The 12,209-nt window shown below is 44.8% G+C and overlaps 1 protein-coding gene across 5 annotated transcripts in view; it reads left to right on the forward strand.

Moving 5' to 3' along the window:
- Positions 1-12,209, forward strand: part of LRRC7 (leucine rich repeat containing 7) — a 118,629-nt gene that overhangs the window by 103,114 nt on the left and 3,306 nt on the right. For 3 of the 5 annotated variants that reach the window (XM_027694322.1, XM_027694317.1, XM_027694318.1), the window contains 5 exons: positions 1,237-1,386; positions 5,027-5,146; positions 8,027-8,245; positions 9,469-9,561; positions 12,004-12,078. In XM_027694322.1, the coding sequence (XP_027550123.1) occupies positions 1,237-1,386; positions 5,027-5,146; positions 8,027-8,245; positions 9,469-9,561; positions 12,004-12,078 (657 nt within the window). The remainder of the gene's footprint in view (positions 1-1,236; positions 1,387-5,026; positions 5,147-8,026; positions 8,246-9,468; positions 9,562-12,003; positions 12,079-12,209) is intronic. The other 2 variants (XM_027694321.1, XM_027694319.1) reach the window with 2 other exon arrangements.

Below are 12,209 nucleotides of genomic sequence, written 5' to 3' on the forward strand. Positions count from 1 at the left end.
GAAAAACATCACTGGGAATAAGTAAAATAATGTATTTTAGCTTTCGTATCACTGTTAGAGAGGGTTTAAAGGTGTCTCTTGACTGAGAAATAGCACTAGGCACCCACTGCCTCTGTTTTGAATGAGAATGTGATCATTACTCCTTTTAGCTGTAGGAAGTTGTGCTGATTTGCCTTCTATCCGAAGAGTACAAGTCCTTTAGTGCATGATTTCAATCATTACCTATTTAATGACCTACTTCATGAATCACATTTACTTCATGATCTGAAGTGGTTGTGAAAAATTACTGTCACGAAATGCCTAAGAAGGTAGTTGCCAAATGTGTCCATTTACCTACTTTATGCCAGAGCCTCCTGAGTTTGGTGTTACTACACTCCTCACCTCCCAGTTTCTCGGATGTGATGCTTATTAAAATATCATTAGGGCCCAGTGAGTTAAATTTAAAAATGGGCTCAAAGGCTGAAGTGTTTCCTTCCTTCAGCTCTTTTCCTTGTGCTGTGTAAAACCAATTGGAAAATACTCCCCGGGGAAACCAGTGCACCCCGAGCGAGCCATTTCTGGTGGAAATAAACACTTCCCAGATGCTGATTTGTTTAAGAAATATCCTCATGCTTAGCTTACAATGTGTATCAAGGAATACCTGAACTCATGGAAAGCTGACACTGGTGATTCTGCTGAGTTGGCAGCAATCCCTGTGAGCTGGTTACTGCTGGTTGCAAAACTCTCAGGAGTTGAGCTGCCTGGTGGAGGGTTTGCTGGTGAGAAGCCCTGGGCATTCCTATGGAGCAGCTGCTCCAGGAGAAGCTGCTGCCTGTCGGGTCTATGCAGGACTGTGGCAGTGGGCAGGGAGCAGGTGCTCCTGGGATGGAGCAGAGCCTTCTCCCCCAGGGTTTGCTTCTTGGTGCCAGACACATCTCTGGCCTATCTGTGGTTGCGCAGCTGAGCCTAAATTTGACCATATTTGCAAAATAAAGACTTGTACCATATGATACAACTACAGATACCAACACACCTCATCTGCTGTCAGCGTGGAAGTCGTTTCTGGTATCCATTTTATGTACAATGAGCAATGTACTTGCTTTGTGTGACCCAGTGCATGCCCCGGGGAGCTATTGATCTCTTGGGACTGTTTGTTTGCTTAAACTAAAACTCTGTGAACTTAACCATATATGTGTGATACTTAATTCGATGAGCATGTGTGTTCATATCTGTCACGTGGTTGTTTCCTCTACTCAGACCGCTGCTTACAAACACCACACAGTTAGCCTTGGCATGCTGCACTCTGGAGGGGTTTCAGCAATGCATGCCGGCCGAAGCATGACTTTAAACTTGCAGACTAAATCTAAATTTGAAAACCAAATGCTTCAAGAGCTACCTCTACCGAAAGTAAGTATGGGCTAGCCAACATCACTGGCATTCCCAATAAATTAACTCCTTGCTTCCTCCTGGTTTAGCTTTTGCCTACTACTCATGCTTATACAGACCCAATCCAAAAAGCAAGGGTGGCAGTGGTACAGTTTTCCTCCTGAGTGGTCTTGCTTTTTGGATTCTGGGTTTCCCGTGGCTGTCATTCCTGCTTCCTGCTCTCCTCCTCCAGACCAGTGCCATCATTTTCTCAATCTGTGAAGAGAAGTGGGCAATGTGCTTTGCTCTGGGACTGTTTGAGCTTAAAAAAAGGACGGTAGAAATGTTGAGTATGCATTTAAATAGGCTCCAGGAGACAGGGATTTTAATATTTGAGCATTAACTGGCTCTGCTGTAGTAGCTGATGAGGTTTGAGCACACCTACCACACTCAAACCCATTTTAAACTTTGGTTGAGTAACATCTATAGAAAGAGAATAACCTCATTTTTTACTATTTTACATCTATTCTTGATATATTGCCGACAAGTACAGACATACAAGACCGTCCCAAACAAATGTTTGAAGGGAAAAGCACACAGGACAAGCCAGAGAGGGACATCGCTGCAGGATTTGCAGTGTCAAAGAGGGGATCCTGAGACCTTCTGTGCATCCATGTGGCCACACTCCCAGGGTCAGGGCAATGTAGGAGGGACAGGCCTTACTCGGCCTCTCCCTACTTTGGCAGAAGGAGCTGTTGGGACACATTAGCAGCATCTCTGAGTAATTAAAGGGCTGCAGAACACAGATCCAGGCGCTGCCATGGGATCAGCTGTGCTGGTGATTGCCAGGCTGGCCTCCAGCACCTCTGGCACCTACCCAGGCAGGACCAGCCCTGGCCAGAGATTCCCACAGGAGGCTTCCAAGGCCTCATTTCAGAGCTTAGATCCAAGGCTGGTGAGAAGAATAGGATGATATAATGGCAGCAGCATGAGCAGGTTGTGTGGGTTGGACAGACCTCGGCTCTGCTCAGCTCCCTGATGCTGCACGAACTCTGTGCTGGAGTTCTGGGCTGAGCTGGGACAGGATAACATCACACATGGGTCAGTGTCAGGCTTTTCCTGCTGGGACTGACTCTCCATACACTGTCACCTCCATCCCACATGCCATCAGCTGTCCCTGGGTTCCCTCACCCTGCTCTCTGTGCTTCTCTGTTGTTGGGTGGGTGGCACCAAGAGGCCCCCCCAGAGGTGTGTGTTGGCCACAGGTGACATTCCAGTGTTGTCTCTGCTTCCAAAGAACCTGTTTGTCTCCTTGAGTACATGCCAGGTCTTGTCACGAGTCCTTGGAAAAATCCGTTTTCCATCAACCCCGAATAACAGTGCTGGTTTGCTACACACATCAGGAATATGGTGTTTTATGGTACTTCCAGGATTTGAGGCTGTAAATGAGTATGGATATTAATGGATGGATGTCTGAGGAACTAATGAATCTATTCAGAGTGATATATTTTGGAGTGTGCTCTGATGTGGATTGTTCTGCTTTCTATTTCACCAGCATTTCACTGCTCCATACCCATATAAACTGTGATGCTGAACTGCATTAGGGGGGTTATTCTTTTATTGTACTGTTTGGGAAGCAGGGGAAAATTATTGTTGAATGAATATTGTGTATATTTAGTATGGTTTAATTCTATTCCTTCATACATTCTAAAGGATTTGCATTTCTTGATGAATCCAGGCCACAGCAGTTTAATGTTTGTCTCCTTCTCCTCCTTCTTTCCTGTGGCCTGGATTCAAGAGAGTAATGAGTGAGGTCTGGTTGTCCAGTGGATGGTCAGGAAATCAAGTTTACCAGTAACTTATTTTCAGAATGTTTATTGCATTGATTCTCCTCACTGTAGAAAATGCTTGAACTGCTGCTTTTCATTGTTTACCCAGATTTAATAGATGTGGGTTTGCTTTCAGTCTGTCTGAGCTCAGAAAATGAGCAATATTGCAAGGGGCCAAATTCATTTTGCTGCAGAAAATTAAACCATAGAATTTTCCTGTTTATTGAGAAAGCAGAAAACACCCTCTGTATTTTTGCTTTTTCCCTCTCGAGTGCAAACTCCCTCCTGCAGATCAGTCAGTGGGGAAACAACCCAGAACTTTTCCATTTTTGGGATCCATCTCTCAGGTGGTTTAAAAGTTTATGGTTTGGTGGAATCCATTCCCAGAAGTGTCTGTTGCCACCTCCCTTGGAAATAATAGTCAGTCAGGAGAAAAGCAGAGGTTCCCCTTGGAATGAGCCTCTCTACCCCCTCTCTGCATGGGGAGGGCACCCAGAGAGGCCCAGAAGCTGATCCCTCAGGATGTGAGAGGATTCTCAGGACAGCTCTGGAAGGGATGGCTTTATTTTCCATTTTAATGGTATAAAGAAAGCTCGACAAGGAGGTCTTTCAACAGTGGAAATGTTTTTCTAGGGGATTTTAATAGAAGGAAAATAGCAACTTTCATGATTTTTCTGGAAGACTTGAAGGATGAAAGAATTATAATGAAAGTTTTCTTTCATTTTAAATCAGGGTTGAAATTTTTTTTATTTAGCCACTGAGATGTGTGATTAAATCACAATTTACTTCTATTTACTTTTAAACTTCTGTAAAAAAATAGTTTTTAATTGACAAGTTCCCAGCTTTCATGTTTCAAAGCAAATGCAATTCTTCAGCCATCTGAAGAAGTGTATCCTGATTTTTTTTTAATCTAAGCTGGAGAAGAATTTGCTTGAATGACAGAGGGGAAAAATAGCTATTTTTTGTTTCTTTGTAGCTTATCATTGATCAGAACTCAATAAGCACCACATCATTCAGGTGCTATCAGTGGTAGCACAATGCTGGAATTTTGGAAAGTCTGACCCCCATGTTGGGAAAATTTCCAGTGATGGTAGAGAAATAGAGGGACAGATAACAGAAAATCAAGATGGGACAAAAAAAGCACAGACGCCCTCCAAAGTCCTGAAAAGAGGAGTAAAATAACCAGGGGGAAAAGGGACAAGGAAGAAATATTTATAACAGGAGAGAAAAGGGAAAGATACTAATATTTAGGAAACATTAAATGTGTGTTATGGCCATTTAGATTAAAAAAGAAACCATTTAATTACAGGCTAATATTGTGCATATATCTGTTAGCTTAACACAAGCCAGGCCCATCATCCTAGAGAGGTCTGGGAGCCTCAGATGGAGCTGAGTGAGGGGGACAAGGAGTCACAACTTCACCTTTACCATCAGGGAATATTTTCTGCAGAAAATAAAAGCATCAAATTTGTATTGGTGGCAAATACTTCGTAAAAAAAGCCTTTGCTGCTTGAATGAGCAGCAAGAAAGTTCTAACTCGCTGTTAATGGCAGACTGCACATTGAAATGTGGGATTTCAACCAAATTTGTTTCTCTGAGTCATGTTAAATGATTTTTCTCTTTTCTCTCATCATTCATTATTCTCATGATTTCTCTCCTATGGCTTTCAAGCCCTCCTGCTTGCAGAGGGTCCCCCAGCAATGTGGTCACATGTTAATGAAATACTGGGGGAATTAGGAGGATTTCTGTTGTAGCAATAGCGCGGTGCAGTTTATTTAACTGGGTTAGTGACTGAACTAAAGCTGAGGAGGGGTTGTTTGGTGACTAAAGGCTGCCCTACATTTGTGCAACAGACCCCGTCGCAGCAGAGCAGCATCCTGGACAACGGGCAGGACGAGGTGTCCGTGGGCAGCCAGTGGAACCCGTACCCGCTGGGGCGGCGGGACGTGCCCCCCGACACTGTCACCAAGAAGGTAAGGAAGGGATCCTGGAGTGGATCCTGCTCCCAGAACCTCTCCAAGGATAAGAGAAGGTATATGAGGACACCCCTGGTTTTGTTTCAAGGCTTAAAGCAATAATTGTTGGGAATTCAGAGCGTGTTTTGCCCATTTTTGTGTGGTTCCATCTCTGGTGTGTGCAGTGGGCACAGAGGGCTGGGCAGGTGTGTTCCTGTCCCTTGGCCTGCAGAGTCTCATCAAATGTTTCATTTCAATGACAGTCATAACAAATGAAGTGTTGGGATGGTGCCAGCCCAGCTCTGAACAGGCGCAGCCATTTCATTGAAAAACTCACCAGAAATGGGTCTAATTTCTGGTACCTTGTGGTGGATGTTGAATTCCAATGCTTGGAGCTGAGCTGGTCATGTGCAAACATTGGCTGCTCCCTCCCAGCCCCAGCTTGGCTCATCCACTCAGGAACTGTTGGGTTTGGCTGCTCTAATCGCGAAGCTGGAGAATGGAGGGTCCTGACAAACTCAGCTGTGTTTGGAGTCGGTGTTGGGAAGTGGAGCTGCACATGGAATAATTACAGTGGTTGTTGTCTACATGGAGATCCAACTAGCTCATGCCTGGAGTGAAGTCCTAGGGGTGAATAACACCAGTGAAAGTCATGGTGTATGCACTGATAACTGCTGTGTGATTAACTCTCAGCTGATGAGGAAGGACCTCCCTTCACAGCTTTTATCCAAGGCAGTGGCAGAAGCGGCAACCCTTGGCTTCACAGGGAGGTGCAACGACACGTCTATGTGTACAGGAGGATTGCTGGAAGATGGGAGATGGAAATTGTACCTCCCAGGCCCAAGAGGAGGAGGAAGAGGAGGAGGAGGAGGAGGAGGGGGTGCTGTGACGGGGTATGGTGGAGTTGGCTCTGACAGCCAAGTTATTTATCATCTGATATGCAAGAAATGAGGATAAGAAATGTAAGACAAGCCATTTCTTGTCTTCACTGGCATTTTGGGATAAAACCTGTGTTGGTCCATTCCCAGTTGGACACTGTTGCTGTCTTACATTTGTGCCCCATCAGTGCACAGTCAGTGCTGTAACAGTTCACCATCAACAGAGCACCATCAGGACTGTAATAAATTCAACTGCAGATTCTCTTTTGTTCTGAATATTTCAGTATCTGGCTGCTCCCATGGGATAAGTACAAACATTGCTTCACTCAGCAGATATGTCATTACACCCACTGCCAGCTACTCCAACTGTACCGTAAATATTGGACACTGAGCTGAAAATAATTAACTTTTGTGCTGGATGATAAGTAAAGAATACAGATGAAATTGGGGAAGCAGTCTGCATAATAGAGATCTTTTCTGCAGAAGAAATAATTCCCATTTCCATGAGAAGCAGCTTATCCCCCTCCAGAAGAGCCATGGTGTGAATCCACAAGCAGGAGTGATAACAATCTCCTCAAAGTCTATTAACAGCAGAGAGAAAATGAATTCTGAGAGCTGTTTACTCACCTTCCTCAGGAGGGATTTGTAATGTGCTGGTGTGACAACACTCATCTCTCCAAGCAAAGTCACCTCCAATGTCTTGGTTTTCCAGCATCTGGGGATTAAAATCCAGCAACTATTTGAAGTCGTTCAGAAACTCTTCTATAGAATTGAAGTTCAACATAGCAAACAATTAAATGTGCGAATATAAATTGTAATATCTTTTGGTTTTCCACTAACTGGGCTCCTGCAGAACTGAGTCACTGTGTGGTAGAGCTGTGCTTGGGAAATGGTGGTAAGAAGAGTTGAGAGTTGTTTTTCCAAGGGGAAGGGTGTGTATGGCAGATGGATGGACTGTATACTCATGCTGATGTAGAATCATGGGATCATTTACCTTAGAAAAGATCTCCAAGATCATTGAGTCCAGTCATTAACTGGTATCTGTCTAACTGTATATAGACACTAATACACATTCCCAAATTTCTGCCACACAGACCTACTCTGTGTGTAGTGATGGCTGTTTCTGTCAGTGAGCTGGGAATGCTGCACAGGCATCACTACTTCATTAGCTGGGCTGTGGATGGTTGTTTCCATCCTTCTTGCTGTTCATAATGCAGATTAAATGCCCATTTCACCTCAAGTCCAGAATTTATGGGCTAGTTCTCCTATGGCAAAATTGGATATTTTAATCTCCCAATTGAATAATCCACTGATTTATTAAAAGACTATTAAAAGCCTGCAGTATTTAGGCTTCCTGGAAGATGACTTTTACTGTTGTGTCCACAAGACAGAAACATAAGACGGGAGCCATCCTTCCTTGGCTGGTATTAGCAAAAGACCAAGTTGATGTAAATGCAGTATTTAACTTGTCTTTACCAAATATTGGAGCTTCAAACCAGCAGATGTTGTCACAGAAATGTTATCACAGAAATTTGATTGGTTACATTTGGTAAAAGCTACGTTTGGTCGCAGGACAAGGCATAGGTTTTAAATGCTGGTGCTCTCCATACCCAGAGCATAACCCTGGTCAGTGTCTGTGTCTGTGTTACAGATCTTATTCCAAATTATCCTCAGAAAAACCAAACATTCCAGTATCTTCATAGTGAGCTGTGATAAATTGTTCACCTTCCTTTGATTTATTAAATGTTTTCAGTTCACAAAACACCCTGAGCAGAAATGTAGATGTGACATGAGGAGAAAAATACTTTATGTTTATCAAATGGCTGATTCTCCCCAAACTTTCCAGGTCCCCAGTGCCATAGGCATGTCCCTGCTGCTTTTAATCCTGGTTTTCCCAGCTGTGCTCCAAAGACAAACCTCTGCTGGGGCTCAGGTTTGCTTGGCCCTGACTCTGTGAGTTTAATAATCATTTCCTTTCAGCCTCCTGCCTTTGTGGCCTAACGGGTTGCATTGCCCACAGACAGGTAGCCACATCCAGACCCTCATGGGATCCCAGAGCCTGCAGCACCGGAGCCGGGAGCAGCCCTACGAGGGGAGCATGAACAAGGTCACCATCCAGCAGTATCAGCCGCCGCTGCCCATCCAGATCCCGGCAGCCCAGAGCTCCCGAGCCCCCCAGACCGGGCGGTGCCTCATCCAGACCAAGGGCCAGCGGAGCACCGACGCCTACCAGGAGCAGGTGAGAGGGGCTGCACTGCAGCTTCAGGATAGAGATGGTCCTGTGTTTTCTGAGGTGTCCATGGGACAAGGGAGCCTTGGGCAGGAATGGGGCAGCTGAGCTGGGCAGCCCAGGGAGCTCTGGTTGGTCTGGGAGAGCACTGGTTGTACTGGGGGAACTCTGGTTGGACTGGGGGAGCTCTGCTTGGACTGGGGGAGCTCTAGTTGGGCTGGGGGCAGGCTGGATCCATCTCCTTCCCCAGCACCAGCCATCAATACCCATTTTCTCTTGGACTGATCAAGTAACACTGTGTGCCATTGAAGTCCCTGAGCAGAACTGGCATCACAGGGTCACACTGAATTAATTTGCAGCTTCTGCCTGTTCCCCAGTAACCCAGTTCAGTGTCAACAGGGCAGGTTATTTTATAACATGCTAATCTGCTCAGATCTGCCCAGTGAAAGGTCATCTGCAGCCCCAGTGCCCCCAGCACTGGGGATTTCCTTCATTAAGTGGTCCTATCCTCATTATATTTGGCCTTAATGACTGAAATACCTGTTTGGGGCCCCTGACTTTGCTGAATGAGGTGCAGAACAATCAGTAAATCTTTCTCTTGTGTAAAGTGCTGGTCAAGCCACATGAGCAGCTCCCTGTATTACATCTCTGATGTTCAGAACCAGTTGCTGGTGTGGCTCGAGGATGTGCTAAGCCCAGCTCAGTGCACAGTCATTAAGCCCCACTGAAGTAATTTTTATTTTATATTCAATGACCCAATGCTATTTGAGTCATCCTGACTAAAAGAGAAGGTTCAGCACTGTCTCCTGGGGTAGAAGTGGTTGGTGCTCAGTGCAGGTTGTGGGCCTGTGCCCTGACCTGGCAATGTTCTGAAGATCCCTGAGCTTTGAATATTAATAAACTGACAGGTTTATCCCAACATTTAAGTGAAAAATTTGGCCAATGTAAACATCTCACAAGTCTAAAGGGGTTTTTTCCTCCTTGAAATTGAAACTTTAAAATCCATGGAAAAATCTATGAACGATAGGGAATATTATGGTATCACTGTGTGTTAAAATCATGCCAGTACTTCCAGTTTATAGCGATGTTTCACGGACTTTCCCCACGTTGTGCAGTGCAGGGCTCATCTCGTCCCGCTGATGGTGAACGGGATATGTGGGAAGAAGGATGCTGTGGTTTAGCAAGGGTTTAATGTTGGCATACACTTACCCTGCCCTGTCTTTCTAACCTAGTTTTGTGTGAGGATAGAGAAGAATCCTGGCCTGGGGTTTAGTATCAGTGGTGGAATAAGTGGACAAGGAAATCCATTCAAACCTTCCGATAAGGTACGTTGGGAATTTCTCTCTACCTGGTCCTTATTTTAGAGTGGAAACGGGGAGAACATGAGTGAGATGTTTATGGAGATGTGGAGAATATGAGTGAGATGTTTATGCCCTTCTGTTGTGATTATTGAAAGACTTTTCCCCACACTTGGCTTTTTTTTTTTTTAGTTTGTTATGGGGGGTTTTTTGGTGTGTTGTTTGCTTTCTTCTCCCAGTTAATGAAAATGAGAGAATCAAACATCAATCCCATGGGTTTCTGCCCCATATTGCATGTCTAAGATAATTTTTCAGGCTGTTTTCTGGAGAATTGTCTCTCTCACTTCTAAGAGTCACTTTTGGCCCTGATTTAAACTTTTAACTAAATTAACACCAAACCAGCAGTACCAGTAGCTGGAATGCCAGGATTTGTAGCTACTGTGTCAAATAAAACTAGCCTGGCCTGTAAACTGGAGACCACTGGATCCTTACAGACCCCATGGCACCAGTTATCTTCTGCACTGGGAATTAAGAATGTCCCCATGAGGTACACGGTGGTCAGGGAGACTCAGGATTCATTCTGGGAATTGCAAGTCTAAGATAGATCTCTGTGTGATAAAAGGAAGCCTAGAAAAACTCCACCATCTGGTGATTCCCAGCTCCAGGGGCTGTAGGGTTAGGAAATGGACTCTTAGACCTGTGAATTTGTCTGTTTGGTGCAATAAAACTGAGTGGAGTTTGTTGGAAAATGAGCACTTTGGGCACCTCTCTGTTGAACACATTCCTAGAGTTGATGTCCTTTGATAATCCTGGATTCTGTTTGCAGGCAGTCAGAACTTCCATAAGTGTGGAGAATGTTTCGCAAATGATGAAAATTTTAAAACTCTCTTTTCATCTCTTTTCAAAACTTTGAGATCTGCCTGCAAATTAAAGAAATCAATTCCTCGCCTCTCTGAATTACAACAGAAAACTGACTGGGAATGTAAAATAGGCTTGGCAATACCAACCTGACACAGTCTGAATTGCTGGTCTAAGGAAGGTGTCCTTGCCCATTGCAGGGGTGGAACAAGAGGGCTTTTAAGGTCCCTCCAAACCCAAACCAGTCTGGGATTCTGGGATTAATTTTTCTTATTGATAATCCCTGTTTTGAACTTCCAGAGTAGTTCCATGTAATGTACATAAACCCCAGGAATTTTAACTACTGTCCTTTAAAACGTTCTCATTTTGGGTGTCCTTGAAGACTTCACTCTGGAATTACACTTTATAACATCGAGGCCTGGTTTTGCACAGTTGCAGGTGGGATGGTAGAATAAAGCTGGACTTTCCTGGCTGTCACTTGGCTGAAGTGACTGAAGGAGGGTCCCTGTTCCACTCTGAATGTGTCTGGAGCAGGGCAGGAACAGCTGGAGATAGAACTGGTTTTCCCACTCACAGGAATGCAACTCAAGGAGTGATGGGAATTAATAGTTAAAGGGTTTTTCTACTGTTACTCTGAACCATCACTTCCCACACTGTGACACCAGATTTGTCATATTTTAAATGAAATGCTGATGTCACTGGGATGAGAGGACAGGAGAGGCCATGGAGAAGCCACCATTCCTTTGGCACAGCAGAACCCTGCCACAAGTTCATGGCACAGGGATGAGGTTTCAGCAGCCCATGGCTCTGCTCCCAAGGAGCTCAGGTTTCATACTGGGAATACGGGGCAGGGCCTTGCTCAGGAGACTCTAAAATCCCTCAGGGATGCACATGATGGTGGTGCCGAGCAGGGATTTCCCTGGTGTCCTGGGAGCAATGGGAATGTTCACATTTAGTCTTGGATTCCCATTGGAGCAGGGAGAGCACAGAACTGAGGGGCCAGGGCTGATGAGCTGTGTGGGAGTTTAATGTGCTCATCAGCTGGAACCAAGCTTTGATTTGGGGGTTTATTAACATATTGTACTGAAATTCTGAAAACAAATCTATAACTATCCTTTATTGTTAATAACTTTTCCTCTTTTAAAGCCTTTCACTGCTCAGACACCGGATTAAAGGTCTGTCCAACAGCCCATGGAACTGAAGATCTCAAGGGCTGAATAATCAACTGCTTCCTAGACATTTTTTAAACTTTTTTGTTTCCTAGAGGAAGCAAACAGAGATTACTGTGTAGATTATGGTACAGATTATTCTAATAAATTAATGCTTGCTCCATTTTAATTACCCTCCTGATAACCCTGCCACTCTATTCATATTGGACAGTATTTTGCGAGGTGGAATCTTAGTTAAAAATGACCCACAATTATATTTATTGGGTGAAGTAGCTGAAGCTGCTACAAACCCAACCTAGTGTTTGATTACAAACAGATTAAAATGCAGTTTGGTGTTTAGCCCAAGTCTATAAAGCCCCCAGATCCCAGTTAGGGATGCACCTGTGTTTTGGGCTGTAGGTCTCGGAGATGGCATCCTAACCTGTGTTACTTTGACTTATAGGGTATCTTTGTTACTAGGGTTCAGCCTGACGGCCCCGCGTCCAGCCTGCTCCAGCCCGGGGACAAGATCCTGCAGGTACAGAGGGAGGGACTGCTGGGGGGCTGAGGGCAGCTCAGAAATGCAGTGGTGCTGGTGCAGGCCTGAAGTTGCATCAGGGCAGGTTCAGGTTGGATATTAGGAAAAGGTTCTTCCCCCAGAGGGTGGTT

The sequence above is a fragment of the Neopelma chrysocephalum genome, unplaced genomic scaffold (genome assembly GCF_003984885.1).
Source record: "Neopelma chrysocephalum unplaced genomic scaffold, ASM398488v2 Primary Assembly neopelma1_97, whole genome shotgun sequence".
In the NCBI taxonomy this organism is placed as follows: domain Eukaryota; kingdom Metazoa; phylum Chordata; class Aves; order Passeriformes; family Pipridae; genus Neopelma; species Neopelma chrysocephalum.